The sequence below is a fragment of the Tympanuchus pallidicinctus genome, unplaced genomic scaffold, assembly GCF_026119805.1.
Source record: "Tympanuchus pallidicinctus isolate F22 unplaced genomic scaffold, pur_lepc_1.0 scaffold3, whole genome shotgun sequence".
In the NCBI taxonomy this organism is placed as follows: domain Eukaryota; kingdom Metazoa; phylum Chordata; class Aves; order Galliformes; family Phasianidae; genus Tympanuchus; species Tympanuchus pallidicinctus.
Window position 1 is genome coordinate 25,525,957 of NW_026294747.1, and position 19,865 is coordinate 25,545,821.

Sequence of the window (19,865 nt, forward strand, 5' to 3'; positions counted from 1 at the left end):
TTCATGGTAGTTTAAGCAAACTTAAGATTTTCTAATTGAGACTGACTAGTGCACACATGGTTTGCTGCCATACTAATTCAAATTCAGTGAGCTATCTAGTACACAAATTCCTGTGCTTGTTTTTGTTTAAATGTTTTACAGACAGGAGGGGAATCAATTCTTTGAAAGCTGATATTTTTTTGATAACTGCAGGACAAGGGGAAATGGTTTTAAGTTGAGGGAGGGGAGATTTAGGTTGGATGTCAGGGGGAAGTTCTTTACAGAGAGAGTGGTGAGGTGCTGGCACAGGCTGCCCAGAGAGGTTGTGGATGCCCCGTCCCTGGAGGTGTTCAAGGCCAGACTGGATGGGGCCCTGGGCAGCCTGGTCTAGTATTAAATGGGGAGGTTGGTGGCCTTGCATGTGGCAGGGGGGTTGGAGATTCATGAGGTCCCTTCCAAACCTGGCCATTCTGTGATTCTGTAGCTGTGGACACTTCTGCTTCTGTGGGCTTGGGAAAGAGAATTTCTTACTGCATGCAGTGAGCCTGCCCCTGGTGGTCTTGCTGTGGCCAAATACCAACAACTCTGGTATGATGCTGTGAAAGGTGGAGCACAGGAGTGGCTAGCTGAGTTTGTGGTAAATGGACATGGGCTCGTGAACTGGGCTGGTTTGGAACATGGGCTCGGTGGCTCAGTGTTTGGTGTTCTTAGAGAGAATACACAGGGAGTGTTCCCAGGGAGGGTTAAGGGTAAGGCAGAGGTGAAATAAGCCTTCCTGGCGCGTAGACTGGGTACTTTCCTGAATGAGCATTTCGGATGTCACTGCTTATAGCCTTTGGAAATTCTGTTCAAACAATTATTCTTTTAAAATGTATGGTTTTTGTTTTTAAAACATCTCGGGGCAGGGAACAGTGCAAGTTAATTGCATATCATAAAAGTATTCCTCTTTTATTTTGAAATCTGGACTGCTGTAGAATTTGTCTCCAATTTCTAGAAAGTAAGAAGTGGAAAAAGCATTATTACCTCAGGAAAGCAGCTTGCTTGTGGGGAGAGTTACAGAAAGGGCAGTGCCAGAAAATGAACGGGAAAGACCTTTGTACCTAACATCTCCTTGTCCAGCCATGTACTTTTAATTGTTGTTACCCTTTTGAACTTTTTTGTTTGATTTCAGGAAGGATGAAATAACTACAAGATCTATGCAGTATTAAAGATGAGTGTAGCCCGTTTTATTTTTGTGGTGGCACCTTTCTGGTTTTATTCTATTCCTGCTATAATGGCCTGTGATACCGTCCACTTATTTGACAGTGACATGATCTATTTTTGGAGGACTAAACATGTGCCTCACTATCTTCTGTAAACAAAAGTTACTGCTGAATTCGTATTTACTGTTATTTACAGTTAAGTGGTGTTCTCTTTTTTTTTCATGTGCTTTACACTGCCTTTCTTATCATGGTTGTTCCTTGTTATGAGATTCTCTTGTCATCTCTACAATCAGTTTAAATTTATCTACTCCAGAACATTTTGCGTCAGCCGAAAAGTCACGTAACTATTTGCTTTTGAGAGCAGACACAAATAAAACAAAAATCACAGTTCATAGCTGTTTGGCTTCCTGTTCTTGTCCTTTCCAGCATGCTGCTATCCTTTTAGATTTACCTGGTTTGATTTACCTAGCTTTCTATACATGCCATTCTTGCTGACAGACTTGTCAACACTGTGATTCATTCCCTCTATAGATGTCTCAAAGTCAGTAAAAATGTGTAGCTTACTGTTCCAAATACATTCAGAATGTGGGCTGTGCAGACTGATGGACTGGACTTCAGGCAGTGCAGAGCACTATTGCTGGATCAGTTCTCCTAAATGCTGTGGCTTTCACTTTCATGTTGAGCACATCCATTCTGTGGAACATAAGGCCTCAGTATGGGTATACCTATTTTTACCTTGATTAAATAGCCTTTACTAGTAATCTGATTTAGTGTTGTGTTTTTGGGTTTTTTTTTCTTCCCAATTTCTGCTGTCACTTTACATCCAGAACCAAAAGAATGTGCCTTCCTGTCCTGCTGACCTAACAGTAAGTAGGCAAGGATCAGGCAAGTAGTGCAGAAGTATAATTTGTTATTTGACCTTTCCGACTTATAAGTAGGAGATGTTTGCCATACTGGTTACAACTTTGTCTGTTCAAACATTGTTTGCATGGTTGTGAAATACTGGTACTACTGAAGTAACTCCAGTGTAAAAACCTGAGATTTATGTGACCGATTAACCGACCAAGTAGGCTTACTGTAATTTAATATTTTCTTTCGGTAGAGAAAATGCGTTTATATTTGTTGGTGCTGACAATTTCAGACTTTGGGTCCTGGACTTGCACGATTAAAAGAAATCTCGTCCCATTGTTTCAGACCTTTAAGTTCTTTTTCTTAAAAACAAACAAACAAAAACAAAGCAAAACAAAACCCAAAAAAACAAACCCAAAACCGAACAACAAAAAAGAAAAATCTAGTATATTTTCTGAGTTTGACATGTACTTGGAAAGATGGTTTTTAAACCTGGAATGGTTTTTTTTGTTTTTTTTTTTTTGTTTTTTTGTTTTCCAAAACTGTTTTGAAATCCAAGAATTAGCTACCCTAAATGTAAATGATTCACTTGGAAGAGAAATGGCTTGGTTAGTTAGCATTCGTCACATGCATCCAGATGAGCTGCAGAGCAGAATTGCCTGAACTGCTTTCCACAATGCACAGCTGGTGTTTTAGAAAACTTGTGCTTATTTTCACTTGTTTTAGGTGGTATAATTCGATTAGCTTTGTGTAGCATGTTGAGATGTGCTTTTTGCTGTTGGTTGACAGTCTTTTGCAACGTGATCACCTGTAACAAAAGGATTGCTGCCTTGTACCTCTGCACCAAAACCTAGAAGCAAATTGTATGGAGCTGTAGTCAGAGCTTGCATTGGCTGCAGAGTCTGAATTAGGACATTTGCTTTAGAGTAGTCATTACTGGAGAAAATGAGGATTGTTTTTCTTGTATTAGTTAGATTTTGCACAAGGAGAGGCAAGTGGTTTGTTTGGCTGATAAAAGGAACATGGCATCTTAGGAATACCTTCGGTTTTACAGTGATCAAACTTGAATTTCTCTGTCAGTTCAACTTCTAAGAGTCTGGAAAAGTGGGGCTGCTGTGCTGGTACTTCTGTTGCATACTGTTGTGGAGCACTGAACTCCACATTCTGTTGCTGCAGCATGCAGATAGCTGTTTGAACAGACTGGTGTATGATCTTAAAATATTAATTCTGAGCTTTAGGTCAGGATGTGCAGTAGCTGGATGTTTTAGCCACCAATTGTTAATAGTGTGTTGGAGTAAAATTCGTGATTTCATTTCCTGGTATTTCCTAAGTTGTGTACAATTTTTAACTCTGCTTTTTGCCAGTAAGACCATGTTGTTTTCACATTTTCTCTTTTATTCACCCTCAGCTGTGATGGAGAAGGAAAAAAGAGTGTTGAGAAGCAGCTGTAGAGTGTTCACATGATGGGTTACCTAAGCTCAGGTGTGAGAGCACAGTCTGATAGATACTTGCATCTTTATAGATAGATTCTTGCATCTTTGGAAACAGTTGTTTCCAAAGTGATCAGGTTGACTGTTTTAAAGGTGCCAACTTCTGCACACTGAGGACAAATGTCAGCTTTCAGCAGATAGACAGTACCTCAACTTACATGATGTCAGAACATCAGAGTTTCTAAGAACACCATTAGATAAATAGATGTTATGATTATAGCCCAGATCCCTTTGGACTTGTCTAAGTAGCTGATATGCTTATTTTTGTGGGTTTTTTTACATTACCAAACACTTTTATTTTTCTGCAGTAAGGAAAATATCCCAAACTCAAGCTCTAATTAATAGCAATAATGAAATGTATTTATTATGGGCTCATATTTCATCTTTGTGTATTTTTGTATCTTAGGATGCTTACTTGTATTACATTATTTGATCTTAATTGGGTAATGAAAGGGTAAATGTGTTGGAAAGCCATGTGGTGAATAATGTGGTTTAGTCATACTGGATTGCGTAAACTGGACTGTTAACGTTTTACTGAGAATGCTCATATGGTTCATGCTTTCATTTGCTTTAGTGTGACTGCTGGATTTAATTAGATTTTATGGGACCTAAACTTACAAAAAGGCTCAACGTTCTGTATTCAAAACTTGACACGTGGAATGACCTTTTCTTCCTTAGAAGATAAAGGTACTCTGTATTCTCATGCTGGTGAATAATTGCAGTGAAGCTGCTGCAGTAAGTTTTGGCTAACCTTTATGGTAGGGTTTGCAGAGATAGGGCATTACGCGTTTTTATGTGGTGCAAGTGGGAGAGGAGGGAACGTTTGTTTAGCATCAATGCTTACTAAGGATTTTTCAGAGGAATAAAAGTTCATTCTTGCAGCTTTATAGTAGTCAGGAACACGCTATTTACCTTGGCTGCAGTATGTTTACTTGTCTACCTCGCCTCTTATAACTGAAACATTCTTATGCAATCATCTTGACTGTGCATTGGAAAGCAGAATAGATCTTTTTATATTACTGTATTTGCACTCCTACAGACAGATATGCCTGCCAAAACTAAGTCTTGTCACAAGACTTGAAATAAGCACATTTCCTCATTGATGTCATCACTTCCTGGTTCTAACCAAGGTTTCCAATGAAGTTAAAATATCAACAACTTACTGAACTTTGCAAGAAAAAGCAGTGCAGAATATTATTCTGAAATGTGGAAGTTGGGGCTATTTGTACTTCGTGGTGTGGGTGGACTCCTACTAATTTCATAATAAAGTTCATGATTTCAGATTGCTAAAAGGTAGCTGTTAGATATGAGTTTTAGGACAGGTGTGACTAGGATGCGCTTGCATGAAAGCACAAAACCACTGTTTTCTGAGGAGCTCAGTGTTCACAGCCCTGTTGAGGAGTGTTTCTGATGTGTTGCTCTAATAAATAAGTTGAGCAAGCATATTTTCTTTTATGTTATCAAGGTAATGTACATCTTATCTTAGGTCTAAAATGTGAAGTAAATCTGGAACATTCTTATTCACAAACTTAGATATGAAGACAAAAAAACATATTAAAGATGGTGAACCTGTTGATCTGGATTTGGAGTTCTGTTTGTTCCTTTGTATAAGCGATAGTAGATGTGTTTCACTGGGAAAAAGCCCATGGGGCTGATAGTTGTGCAGCTGCTCCTTCCTCAGCTGCGTGGCATTTTTCTTAATAGTCTGATCATAACGCATTTATTGAGCTCATTTTATAAGGAAGCTGTATGAGTTATTTTTAATGTTAGGGTGATACCTAAATGCGTTGCTCCTAAGCCCAAATTTCTGTTATTCGGAATGTATGCATCCAGGAATTCTATAAATGTGCAGATGCAGCCTGCTTGTCATGCTTTGTGCTTGCAGGAGGACTGCAGGGCTGGTGCTGTCTCCCAAACCTTGGCTGCTTCGTTTGTTGCAGGCTGTCAGGAGTGCTTTGCCCTTATTTCACCTGTGACTTTTTTTTTTTAATTTGATAAATAGGGAACAGTACTTCATTCTCAGAGAGCACAGTAAGTGATCGCAAACCGCCTCGTTTCAAACACACCTGGCTCAACTGAGGAATTGCTTAAAATCAGTTTTTTATCCCCTTCCACCACAAACAAAAGTCACAATCTAACAAGTGCAGATTAAATAATCTTTATTAAGGCTGGAGCTAAGGATGTTAAATGGATTTCTATTGGTTTTGTTTTCCTCAGTGTTGAAACTGCGAGTGGTTGCTTCAAGTGTGGAAATCTTACTAGGTAGTGCCACTAGCCTGAAATCTAACCATTTAATCTTGTGAATGCAGCTCAGGTACCAGTTCTGAATTGTTGTTTTGCCTGCGGATGCTGTACTTTGAATTAGCTTGTAGCAGCAACTGCTCTCAGGGAAACATTTATGCAGAATGTAAATGAAGTGCTTATCTGAAGGCATGGCCCCATGAGTTAGCTTGCACACGGTAAGCCAAGCTCCAATTTGCATCATTGGCAACTTGCACATGATCCAGCTTCAGTTACTGTGCAAGTGTACTCATATTGCACTGAAGGGTAAATTACTGGCTTGCATTTCTTGGAGGATAAAAGTAAAGACATTGGTAAAGTGGAGTAGCTAATAAGGCATGAATAAATCTGCATGTCTGTCGTGCAGTGATTTGTTCTGTAGCCATTACCTCGTGGTGCTCGAGGCCATGAAGCCAAGAATGCTTCATCCGATGCGTACTTTCCTCAGTGTTTCCATCTCTGTGCTGCCTTAGTTGTCAGTGAACTGAGTTGGGTTGGAATTAGACCTTTGCAGGTGCTGGTGGAAAGAACAGCACTGCCAAAGCTCTCCTCAGATTGTTATTACTACAGAAAAATAGGTTCTTAGCTGTGTTTTCAGAATGTTAAGTATGTGTCAATTTGAATTAGAAATAATGGTCAGCAAATGTGAAACTTGGGGCGTGAATATATATATATATATATATATTTTTTTTTTTTCCAAGCCTGTATGGATACTTGTATGGTGCTTAGGGAATTGGTCTAATGTTTAGCCTCACTTTATAATCTCTTCAATAGCATAAGTGGTGGAAGTTGTTTTTGTAAGGGTTGTGCCCATTCAAGTGCTGGACAGCCTACAGTGTGTCCTCTGGTAAGGGCAGCCTTCAAACCCAAAGTGGGTCTCTGTCTTCATCTGTCCAGAACTTCATTGTCTTCAGCCTTGATTTATTAGACTCCTATAAGGCACTACTTTTATTTTAAATAGATTTCGAGTTTCTTATCTTGTTTTTTGGCCAGGTTTGTCTTTGGTTTCTGTTTATCCGCTGTCCTTTCTCTTGACCCAACTGGATGTTGGGTTATACACGTGGAAAGGAAATAAGTGGTTTTTTAAAATAGTACTTTTGTGAATTTTATCTTGTGGATTTTTAAAATATTTTTAATAATAGGACACAGATTAATTTCTGAACCTGCAAATTCTGTCACTAGCTTTTTCCTGCCTTTGTAATCCAGAGACTGAGTACTATACTACTTAGTGTCAGTAGTGCTGTCACTTCAGTAGAAAATACCCCGCTAGCTTATTGCAGCTTCTGTTGTCATCTGTCATTGTACCCACAGACGTGCCGTATTTCTCTGAAAACATGGAGTGCAGTGCAGAGAACTGAAGTAGACAATACTCATTTGGGTGTTTTCTGCAAATCCTGGGCAATGATTTTGAGCTCCATATATATTTAGTGAGGATTTCAGCATCCGAGCGTGACAATTCATGTGCCTCTCTCCTGAATCCTCAAATGTGCATCCTGTGTGAATTGTATGACTTAATGCTTTTGCATCAAGTGACAGAGCCAGCTGTATTGGGAATTGGTTTTGGGGCAAAGTATTTCACAAACCACTCATAACATCCTGAGATCTCAGGAAATAGGAGTGTGGTGGCTGGAGAAAGCTAGCTGGTCACCTGACCAGAAGTTAATCTTGCCATTTGTCAGCACTTCTATTAAATAGGAAAGCTATTTTTAAAGTGCTTGTTGCCAGCGTGGCTGCAAAATTAGAACAAGCAGGAAAATGGGTTTGGTTTTTTAGTAAGAAGGAAGTACTTTGGGCAAAATGCCACTTCAGCTTATCTTAGGAAGTATATATGGTTCAGGAGCTCTTATTCTCAGGCTTCTCTGTGGAGGGAGGTTCCTGGTAGAAATAAGTGGATGATAGTATCCCAGTCTCATGGGCTGCGTGGAAGAAGCAGCTCTGAACACACTTTGCTGCAAAAATTGAAGTTTGCCTTCCTTTTTACTGATGTAGAAATATGTGGTGAATTATTCCATGTGCTGGACAATGTCCCACAACGCAGCAGGTCCAGGCAGCATTGCATTGATCACTGAACTCTTGAACATAAGCTTAATCATAACTTCTGATATAAATTTTGCCAACTTAAATGTCCTGATTTTAATGATGCAGCGCTGTTCTTTACCCATGCCCCTATCGTTTTGTTATTCAAAATAGTTAAGTGCTTAATGAGTTGTGAAAACAACTGACTGCCTTTAATTGAGCTGATCAGCAGGCGTTGGTTTTCTAAAATGGTTTTCATTTCTGGCTCGTGTTCAGTTTTGAAGTTGTTTCATCTTGAGTTTAAGCTTCTTAAATATCAGATACTGTGAACATGAATGCAGATTTTTCTCACCTGTATCAAGCAGTTTTAACTGGAAAGTGTTGCAGTTCTTTTTAGGGTTTAAAATTAGTGTTCAGAGTGATTTTAAGGCTGCTTTTGTTCCAAGTCTATCCATTGTCACCCATAAACTTCTGTATTCTGCAGCTTAGTTAATGTAATAGGAAATGAGCATATATAATCAAATTAGCTTTTGCTGCCTTGCATTCTGCAGCATCTTTGTTGTACCAAAATGAGATGTGGTGTAAGGAAGTTTTTTCTCCAGGAAAGAAGAGAAATATCTCAAAAAGCTTCTTGGCATATTTTCTTTATTTTCCACATTGTATGCCATATTGTTTTATTTTTGAAGTTGAATATTGAGTCTTTTTATTAGTTATTATTAGCTGTTACTTGGATAGCTTCTTTGCTAATTGTAGTTTCAATGTAGTAAGTGAGCATGTCTATAAAGTTTAGTTGAGTATACAAGAACTGATGTAGAAGTGTATAAAAAAGCATCTTTAGAATCTTTAGAGCGCCTTTGGGAGTGTAACTATAGAACTACCTTCCTCCTTTGGAAGAGGTAACTGTTTTGAGATTTTCAATGCTTTCCTCAAATGTATATCTTTTTTTAATGAGAACTTCCACCAGTAGACTAAGCTGGGCATAGAACATGCCCCTCAAGACCTGGCCTCCAATCTGCCGCTCCCTACTTGTCGCTGTTACACTTCTGGGTTGTTGTTTCTCGAGTTGGTGGCTTCCTTAGCACATACACATGGTGCTTGTAGGCAGAGGTATTGGTGCTCCCAGCTCTGTACCTTGATTGCTGAGCGATCCACTCCTGGTAGAAACTGGCACAGAGTCTTTTGTAGTCTAAGAGCAGTGAATTCCAGTTCCCTTCTGAACAGAAGTGATAGCTTGGTTACTGCATAAAAGCTGGCATCATCTTCCTCAGTGAGCCTATCATTCATACTTACAGAACAGTACAAGCAGTCAGTTGCAGGGGACGTTTTAAGGCTACAAATCCTTGTCTTGTATGGGTGCCTTAGAAACGTATGCTACTCATTCCCTGCGTGGCTGCTTTAGGTATATAAATTCAAGGAGGCAGGATTTCGAGTCCATCACTCTTCAGAACTTCTCTGTCGGCTATTTTAGGTAATTTTATGCTCAGAGTAACAGTTACTTCTGGATCTGATGCTTCAGTTGCTGTGGAAAGATGTTAAGTAATGTGGATTTGTCTTCTGCTTTGAAGTGAATATTTACCCCCTTTCTCAACCTTTGTCCGAAGCATTTCCTTTACACAGGGTCCTTCATATTGCAGAAGCTCAGAAGTTTCGCGTAGATGTTTGTGGTGATGCTGGTTAACTGGAAGCAGCTAAATGTGTTTGGTGCTCTTTTGCAATAATTCTCTTCTTCTTCTAGGACATCAACATCTGAGAAATGAATAAATTACGGCAGAGCTTTAGGAGAAAGAAAGATGTCTATGTGCCGGAGGCCAGTAGGCCTCATCAGTGGCAGACCGATGAAGAAGGCGTTCGTACTGGCAAGTGCAGCTTCCCTGTTAAGGTAAGAATTTCTGTCTTTCTTTTGGGTATCCTTGGGGTATTTTTGCCATGAATTATTATTTGGGGTTTTTTGGCAAGCAGGAGCGAGAAGTATGCTTCATTGCACATTGACCTATTTTACGGTCAGCCTTCATTGCAAAGGATGTGGCTTTTTTTTTTTTTTTAAGCCAGATGAATCATCTTAACAAATGCCTTGGAAAGTCATTGTCTGGTATATCCTACATTATTACTTAGTTGAAATAAATCATGTAGCTAGGCAGAGGAGTAATATAATTCGTCTTCATTTCTCTGGAAGAGCAGAAATGATACACCTCATGGATTGCATAGAAGAAATACTAGATTCTATCAGTTGAAATGAAGTTACAGTTACGGTTTTATTCCTAAGATAAGTGGTGGCTTATGCTTGAGAAGTATAACCCCTCCCTTTAGAAAGTTGGAAATGTTGTGAAGAAACACCCCAGCTTCCTTCCAGTGCTTGAGGTATTAAGCACTTATAAATTTTGAATGTGTCTTCTGTTATTTTTTTGGTGTGTGTTACAGATTATTCATGTGTGTGAAATTAAAATTGCCTTTATCAATTCCTTGAACAATTTCAAATTTGCAGTACTATAAGTAGGTTTTTTCATTTATTGTCTCATCTTTTCCAAGAAGTAACACATTTTTAATGTTTATTTTATATTTAATGTTACTAGGAAGAAGGAAGGAAGGAATTTAAGGTGCTTTGCTGTATCTGCTCAGCTTGTAATCAAAAACTGTTCCTGAAGACATATTAATACTATTTCTACGGTAGATTGTAAATAGATGATATTTATTTGAGCTGTTAATCGTTAGATTTCCATATCTATGAGGAAAATGCTGTCTGTGGTTCTGACACTTGAGAATTCTTTATTCCTGGTGTAATAATGATGTGCAATTATGAAACAGGTGATGTTGCTAGATGAAGCTCTTGAAGTTGGCTGTTAAATATTTTTGTAAAGTTATGGGTACTCTATAAAGGTGGAAGAATGTTGATACTATGTTCGTGTTATCTTGTTACAGTTGCTTGTGTGTGCTTTTAATGTATTCTGTGGGATATACAATGCGCAAGCTAACTTTCTTGTTTGCTATGGTTGCTTGCCTGCCCATTTATCTCTGTCTTACGTTAGTTTTCTGCTAGAATGAAGGAATTGTAATCTAATACTAAAGAGAGATGGTATTGTGCCAGAGCTTTGAAATTGAGTAACTGCTTTGTGGAAGCTTGAACTTAGATTAGGCTTTTCAAAATGTTAATGCTGTATAGGAAGGAATAGAATTGTGAGCTTGAAGATCATCATTTTAATAGTCTTACAGTAGACTATAGTCTTAGACATAAGTGCTAAAGCTAAAATATTACACTCTGAATATTTAGGCATTTAGTTTAACTCGAAGTATTTTCAGTCCTCGACTGAACATAAAAGATGTGAACCACTTTAAAGACTGACTTTTGTGTTGGTTTTCTTCTTTAAACTCCTGGTCAAGACTTGCACTTACAATGACAAATGCTTCCTGTATTTAAATGAAGCATTCATCTATTCTGGGCACATGCACCCAAAGTTGAAAAAGGTTTTGGACCGTTCAGTGGTGAAAAGGCATAGAGATGGATGAGTTGTTGCATCCTGTCCTTGGGCTGGAACTTGTTTAGCCCCGTTTTCCTGCTTTGTATTAGAATTCACTGAGTTAATTAGGTCGTTGGAAAACAGCTCTGAAGTAAATACATCTTTATTTGTGTTTCTTGATTCCATCAGAATATTTGCCACTTATGTTTGACAATTTTGCATTTAGATGAAAGCTTAAAATCAGAACCATTGGACACTGAGGTGCTTTTGTTTATGCAGTTTGAATGTATCTTCCAAACTTCAGAGTCTGGAGAAGGGCAGTGGTGGAAAGTGTTTATGGGCTTGAGATGCAAAGTGGGTGTTAGCTGGTGTTTTGTAGATACAGACAGGAAGTATGGCATTGTGAGGGAACAAGATAAACCAGATGTAGAGTCAGAGGTTTAGTGGGTGGTACTGCATTTTGCTCACAAAAAGAATGGAACTTTGTGCTATTGAAGGAGAGTATCCTGTTACACAGTTCTTGGGCATTATTCAGAAGTCTGTGTATTCCTGGAAAAGTGGGCTGTTGCCCTGTCTTTAAACATCTGATGGAGTGTCTTTTCTTCCTGGTGTTCCTCAATGCAGCAAAGTAAAATGAGATATCTTACTAAGAATAGTCAACTAATAGGAGTGCATTCTGAAATATAATGAAAACTACCTTTTTTTTTTTTTTTTTTGTATATCCCTGTTTAGCATTCCAGCATGGTGCTGTAGTTGCCTGTAGCTTCTCAACCACAGTTTAATGTGTATCTGTGGGGATTAATCCATCCTTATTCTTTATGTTCTGCCTTGCCTGCACTCCCTAAAAATCATCTGCCCTAGTTCCTAAAAGCTCAGAATGTAGCTGAGTAGCAAGATCAAAGTCTGACTTTTGAAACAGTGTCTAAGATTTTAGCTGGTGAAGACCCAAGAAGTGTTAACAGATATTCTGTAGCTGTCTTTAAGGTTTTCTGTATGAAAGGAAAATACAGAAAAGTTTTGGAATAGAAGCCATGGTCAGAGCTTTGTTTCTTATAATGCTTGCTAACTTACTTAGGTAGGATTTTTTTTGAGAGAGAGAGAGAGAAGACTAATGCAAACAAACTCTTAGTTCTCTTGTAAAAGGCGTCATGAAAGTTTGATGTGAGAAAGATATATCACTCTCTTAAAATAGCGTTAAGTTGGTGTGTTTAACTTCTTGCCTTCAGGCATTTTTTTGGCCCAGACCTGGGGTGTTTGTAGAGTGCTAGCACAGATTTATCCTTTTTTAGATTTTAGAGAGTATGTGGAACCACTTTGAAAGTCAACATTGCAAATAGGATTTCTTTTTGCCTCCAGGCTCTGTTCTGTTAGTGTTGGACAGGACTCCAGTAGCTGTTCATTCATTGTGCTTTGAGGATGCTGTATTGCAAACAAGTTCAGTGTTACTAAGTTGTTTTACATTGGTACTGCTCTTGAAGTTCTTCCTGTGCTGCATCCACGGCTGATTCTGGTTAATTATAGTCTGGCAGTGGGTTTTGAGCAACTCTGATGCACCTATTGTACAACTGTGTTTTGGTAGAGAAGGTGCTCCATGGAAAGTATTGGTAAAATTCCTGTGCCATTGTTGCCTTAAAACTCAGGGAAGTAGATGTGATGCAGTTTGTTCTCTTCAGTGCTCTGCTCATAAGTTCAGAGCTTATGATAATCCTGGGGTCGTACTGTTACTTCTAAGTACTGACACCTTGCTTTCGCAGTCTGTATTTATCCACTGTTTTCAGAATGTCTGCGTTGCATGCAACAAGCTGCTGATCACGTGTTCTCAGTTGTCCAAGTGTGTGTAGGATCTTACAGCCAGCCCTTGTCTGTATTTGGAACCTAACCACACCTCAGGAGGTTATCTGACACATTCAAAACAGGGCCTTGGAACAGTTAGTGACCTGCCTGCTCTGCTCTTTCATCTGTCCTCTTTTGAATCAGCTGAAGTTGCGCTGAGAAAAGAGCCTTTGTACCAGAATGTGAAATGAATGGCTTTCTGCACTCCACTACGTCAGCAGAGAGACAGGTGCATGTCTAACAACAAAGGTACAAAAAGGTATTGGAGTTGTATTTGGGTATTAGCTGTATTTAGCTACAAGGGTAGCTTGCAGACTTCTACTACCTCATTAGGCAGTAATTTTAAGGCTGTGCTGACTCTTGTGGTGTGGAGACATGATACACTGCGTCTTTTATAGTTGTACTCAGAGCCATTTCTTCATTAAGTGTGGAACTGTTAAAACTGCTGAGAAATCTGTACAAAAATGTATTTTCAGAGGTGACAATCATCTTCCCCTGTCCTAGCAACTGGAAAAGTAACTTTTTTGTTTCAGTAGTGAAGCTTCTGAGGGAGGGAGAAAACTGTGCCAGATAGATATAATGTATAAGGGATTTAGGTTTAGGTATTTGCAGCTATTCAGAAGATTATTCTCACAGACATTAATGCTGCTCTTGTTGGTACTATGATTTATTTTTATACAGTCTTTGTAAATGATAATTGTCAAAAATGAAGTGCATTGACATACCCATTTTGAAACTTGGGTTCTTGCTGTAGACACTACCTCACTGAGAGCATGCAGCTGTTCTATGTTTTAATGACTAAAATATTTGACACTAGGGCTTCTTTTGTCTGAAATGCCTTTTCAGATGTCCTCTGGGTAAGTAGTTTTTGTCCGTACGGATAATCTGTAGAGTAACTGGCCTGTTAAATTTGTATCAGGAAAAAATAGGTCACTTCGCTCTACTTAACAGAATTAAACAAAACATTTTCCAAGTTCTTGGTTGTTCTAACCAACCAGACACGTTAGAACATTTACAACTGATTCCTCCTACCCGTGCTTCTGTTAGGTGCAACAACTAGATGCAGATGTGGGTGGTTGAATTAATTCTGTTGTCACTTTTGAGTTTTTGGGGGTCTGTCTCTTTTGACTTTGTGTCTTAAATGTTGCCTGTCACCTGCAAGTCTACTTGTGTGTGTATTTCAGTCCATTTATTCCAAATGGAAGACTAAAGTTATCAATGAAAGAAGTCCTTGGGGAGGAGTGACGTAGTGCATCTGTGATTCAGGGTTTGCTGCTGAATGTATCGTATCGTGTGAATTAGCTTTTCCACTGAGTCTTGATTTTTCTCGGGTAGTGTTGACAAATAAAAGCCATATGGATACAGTTGTACAGTCATGTAGGAGAACTAACATTTCAACACTCTTCAACTGTTTCATTTCTCTCCCTTGCTTTGGTGGTAGGTGTTTGGAAGGCTCTGTATTGCTTTGTGCCAGTGAATTAATATATTAATTATAATTTAAAAAAAAAATGCAGAAAAGAGATTAACTATCTCTGAACTTTGTAGGATATCACCTCTGGGACCTGTGAGTGCCAGCTCGTGTCTCTGGGATCCCTGTGACCGAGCAGTGGCTGTGTAACTAACATTTACGTGGCCCACCACAGAACAGGCCACTGCCTGTGCCTTTGCTGCCTGCTCTCACACCGTTTGTAGTAGCCCACTTGTCCTCTTCAGTTTTTCAATTTACATTATGCACCTTATTATTGAATGTATGTATATATATATAAATATATATATATATTTATATATATATAAAATATATATAAATTGCTTTTTGTGGTGGTGGTGGTGGTTGGTTTATGAACATAATTTGCATGCCATTCTGTTCTTCCAGATCAGAAAGACTGGTAGTCAGCATAGGTGATGGCTGTTATTTTGTGTTACTGAGTGTTCTTCTAGTTGTTTGAAATCATAATAGCTGTGAAGGATTTTAGCAGCGTGTTGATGCTGAAGGGCCCTTAAGTTAGGCATGTGATATTTTTGACTGTGAAATCTTGAGGTGCTTGAGAAGTCCTTGGGAACTATGTTAAGCATTTTTGAGACATTAAAGTGGCAAATCTGCTGCTTTCTGACAGGTTGCAGAGCCTTACACATGAAACACTGCAAATCCCTACCTCTTAAGGAAGAAATCAATGTTAGCAATGAACAGTAAAGATTCCTATGGAATGCTAGCCCAGCAGCAAGCAAATGTAAAGTTTGAAACTCCTGCAGCATTTAAGATTACAGGAAGAAGACAATTATGAGAGAAGGTGATTGTAACAGAAAGTGTATGGATAACAGAAGGTTACTTTATTTAAAGTCCTATGTAATTTTATCATGATTGAAGGAGTGTAATTCAATCCTAATTCAATCCCTAATCTTTAAACTTTGTGCATTTTAAAAAACCTCTTAGTTTTGTCTGAATAGCTTGTGAACAAGAAGTTTTAAATGAAGTTTCTTAGTTTGAAAACCTTCTTGTCTTTGATGAAGGTTAAATTGTTTAATGAACTTTTCCAAGGATACGAGCATTCATGCCTAGAGCCATAAAAATGATTTAGATGCCCTTGTAGAAATTTATCTTTTAAATGTAATTTAGGTATTGAAAGTAAAATAAATAAATAAAAAATTGGCACTACACTCTTTACTTTTTTCCTAAACTAGAAGGTTTCCAATATCATAAATGGAAACAATTTTTTGCAGAACTGGAACAAAAGTTAGAATGCGTTCCTGTGCACTGTGTTTATAAAACTATTATCAACACTTGATATTCTTTTTTTTTTTTTTTTTTTTTCCCCACATACACACAAAGGAATTGCATGTCAGAGCAAGCAGCTGAAAACCTAAGTCTGACAGAACATGAGGGAAGGTGTAATGGGATTGGATGGAGTAATGAGTGTAAGGTCACCAAGGGAAAGTTAGGATAGACATTCACAGTAACTCAGAAATCAACCCCCCTTTTCTAGCTGTATGGTAGTTAGAAGCTATAGGATAGGTAGTGTTACCCTGTTGATCTCCAGTTACAGAAATGATGTAGTAGTACTGGGCTGACTTCTCTGGTGTAGATGTGCAAGTAGACGATGCCTTGAGGCAAGTGGTGTCCTACATAACCACCGAGTTCTACAACCTCAACCTCCTCAACCACATTTTAGGGATTTGTGAGACTATGAAGAGTAAAGCATCCGTGTTGAACTTTGTTACTTTATCTTCAGTAGTCCAAAGTGATTTTTTTTTTTTAATTCCCTCAGTGTTTTTCTTCACACCAGTATATACAATATGAGAATCAGTAAGTGAAATGCAGAGTGTGACTCGCAGATGGGTGTGATGTGTGGTCACACCAAGATGCTGTAACAGTGTGTGTTTGTGGAGAGGGTAACAAATCAAAGAGATATCTATTCTGGTGATTTAGGACAGTGGAAGAAGTTGGACCCTAAGGAAATGTACAGCATTGTAATTAACCTGTAGTTTTGATTAAGGAGAATTTACTAAGTTTGTCTACTGATGATTAATTACAGAGTTTTTGTCATTGTGCTTATACAGCTGTAAGCAAACATCTGTTTCAAACTAATAAGTTAAAAAGCAGCAACATAAATTTGAATATGTAAATCTCAGAGGTCAGTGGAAATGTGGCTTAACTTTTAGGCATATCCAGGCTTCTTGGATTTAAGCGTGTCTAGTTACAAGACAGAGTTTCACCCTGAAGCTGTGGAGTTAAGGCTTTAATTCTTGAGCAATACATTTTCTAGAAGCCTATCTACACATGCAGATTCCAAGCATTTAGTCTTACAAAGAAGGATATTATGTATAGCAGTAGAGCAGTATTTACACATACACAGAAAAATGGGAATGTCATTGCATTGAGGAGAAGTATCCAAGGAAATGGTGGTTTCCTGCTCTCTGGCAGTTAGCTTGCTAGCACAGGACACCTTGGCCAAGACTTCTGGTAAGCTCTTCTCTTGTGTCTGTCTAGTTTAAAATGTAATCTGAAAAGCCTAATCTGTTACTGCAAATAGAACAGTCCAAGTGAACATCTGCTGATACAGAAAAAATTTCAGTAATTTGTCTATCTGCCTCTGTTTGCAAAAGAGACTGTAACAGCGTATTACTGTCTTCCAGTAACTGAAAGTGATGGAAGGAGTTCTGGGTAAGGTCCTTTCTTTGAGCCAGCAGTTGTTGAGTCAGTGCTGTTGAACTCTGCTTCTTCCAAGACAGAGATAGCCAAGTATTTGTCAAAGAAAACAAAGATGATCAAAGTAGTATTTCTTGTAGTAGGACACAGATGGTAAACTGGTTTCATTGCTGCCCAGCAATATTACTGCCATAAAACATCAGCTCACGGTATTTTACTAGGAACACTTTCAAAAGTGTATGTTTGGGGAAGGCAGTGGGACAGCTTCACCAAACATTCTAGGTGATAAATTGCCTGATGTTAGATGAAATCAGAAAAGACGTAAAATACTGAAGATGTGAATACGAAAAGACGTGAAAAAGAATGAAGTTTTTCAAGTTCCATGTGCATTTTACTGTGTGCCAGTTTGACTTCTTCCTGTGTTGATTGCTTTGCAGTGTGCGACTGAAGAGTGATACTGAATGCCTCAGGAGGAGGTGTTTCATCTGTGAAAACAAAGTTCATTGCCTTGAGGTGGAGGGTTTTTTTAATTACCTGCTGTACCATCATATAATTTTTTTTCTGAAAATGCTAGAAATAAGCAATACTTTTCTTGAAAAATATTTAAGGGGCTCCCCAACAACTCTTGAAGGTATTTTATTCTATTTGGATCTTTTATTTTGTGATAGTCTTTATGTGGACTCTGCCCTAAAGGATCTTTCACTTTCTGTAGAAGCGCTGTTGGCTGATTTCTGGTATAGTGATTAAATCTTTCACAGAACATCTTATGGCTGAGAACTGCTGATGTCGTGGCTATCACTAAATGGTCGATATGGAAATTAAGTAGGAAGGCATTCATTGTTAATACTGCATTCCCATTATTTGCACTTCCATGATGGAAATGTGCTTGTTTTCTCCAGGCACATAAAGTTGTGTGACTTTGGTGATGAGGATATTTCTCTGCAGGTAGTCTGTGTGTTCTGCTAAGTCTCCAGCCATTACAGTATGCTTTATGCAGTTCTATGCCACTGTTATTCTGTGTCCCAGTCACTGCACTCCTTTGTGGTGCTATGCCGTGATGGATTTGTAAGAGGTTTTACCTCATGTATGGCCTGTCTCTGCCCAGGCGCTTTGCATTATGTTTCTTCTCCTTTAGTTTGAGTGGGAAATTTCTTTTGAGATGTTGAAAAATTGTGTGTAGAAGCATGGGTTGTATGTATCTGCTTTTTGAAGTGGTTTCCATGCAATCTCTTTGACATGGCAGAACATTAGAATTTGGTTTGTTTTCAGTTGAAGAGAAGCTAAATACCAGAATTCTTAATCTAGCTATATATATAGCTGCATTTTGCTTATTCTACTAAACATTGAAATGCCATCCATAATACGCTGTGATAATAGCAAGTTGAGCTGATGCTTCAAATTTAAGGTTGGGTAGTGATATAATTCCAATGTAATGCTTCTCATTAAATTTTTTTTTTTTTTTTTTAAGGCAGCTGGGAAGGCTTCAGTCCATATCAGAGCTGGTTGCCAAGTATCTTGAAGAAATATTTAGGCCTTAGTTTACTACCCACTAAAGGTTGGATAGGTAGAAGTTGTGTAGCACTGCTTCAGTACAGAGGCAGGTTATCTACACTGAGCCTGATGGGGGAGAAAGGATTTCAGAAATAAAACTGAAGACCTGGAAAAGGACTTGCTGCTTAAGGGAGATTTAAGTTGATGTAGCAAAAAGAGAAGACAGGAGTGTTCTCATTGTGCAGCTGACAGTTATTTGTAATAGAAAGAAACTTAAATAGGTTTGGACATAGAGGGAACTTGAACCTAAAAAAAAAAATATATCAAAAAGCTGTCCAAACAATGCTCAGAAAGACTTCTGAAACTGCCTGTATAATGTCCAAGGCACAGTTCTTGATAGCTGTGAGCAGCTAGCTTCTGCAGTAGCGGTGCACTGGGAAGAATAAGTTTTTTGATGAAGAGCTTTAAGTGTAAAGTGTAAATGCAAACAAAGCACCTTTTGTACTCATCATAAAGTAGTATTGTGTGGCAGCATAATTTCTTTTATAATTCAGAATTGATTGGTGCTCAGTGAGGTCTGGAGAGTGTACCCTTTTGCTGTGGATACATGCACTTAATACGTGCAATAATGTCTCCATTCATTGGAGTGGAAGCAGTACTGAAAACTGCAGCTAAACTTGCTGTCTCTAGCAGCGGTGGCTTGACTGATTGCTGAAAGTTAGAGCATGTGACTTGAATAGAGGTTTGGCAACACATGGGGAAATGGTTGTCTGCTTTGGAGTATGACAAGAGGCAATATTTACCCTGCTCTGTTTCTCCTTTTTCCAAGCAAAAGGCAGGTTGCCAAGTACAGGGGCTGAACGTTGGGGGCGTTTTGCCTCCACTTGGGTAAAAGAGATGTGCCGATAGCTCTGGAAATCATGAAGTTGCACTTAGTAGTAATGCAAGCTAGGTGGCTCGTTCCACGCGTATATCTTTGTTTACCCATCTTCTCCAGACCTCAGCCTTGTTCCTGTTTATATTATTCTTTTCTTTCAGTTGACAAACTTTCTTGGGCTCCTAAAACCAAAATTTTCTCATGTTAGATTCGTAATATTTCTGCATGTCTGGAACTTCCAGTGTAGACATG

The 19,865-nt window shown here is 38.6% G+C and overlaps 1 protein-coding gene across 12 annotated transcripts in view; it reads left to right on the top strand.

Annotated features, from left to right (window-relative positions):
• The window catches only part of NUMB (NUMB endocytic adaptor protein), a 93,794-nt gene that overhangs the window by 47,733 nt on the left and 26,196 nt on the right, over positions 1 to 19,865 (top strand). For all 12 annotated transcript variants that reach the window (XM_052695502.1, XM_052695498.1, XM_052695508.1 and 9 more), the window contains one exon: positions 9,552 to 9,695. In XM_052695502.1, the coding sequence (XP_052551462.1) occupies positions 9,570 to 9,695 (126 nt within the window). In that variant the 5' untranslated portion in view covers positions 9,552 to 9,569. The remainder of the gene's footprint in view (positions 1 to 9,551; positions 9,696 to 19,865) is intronic.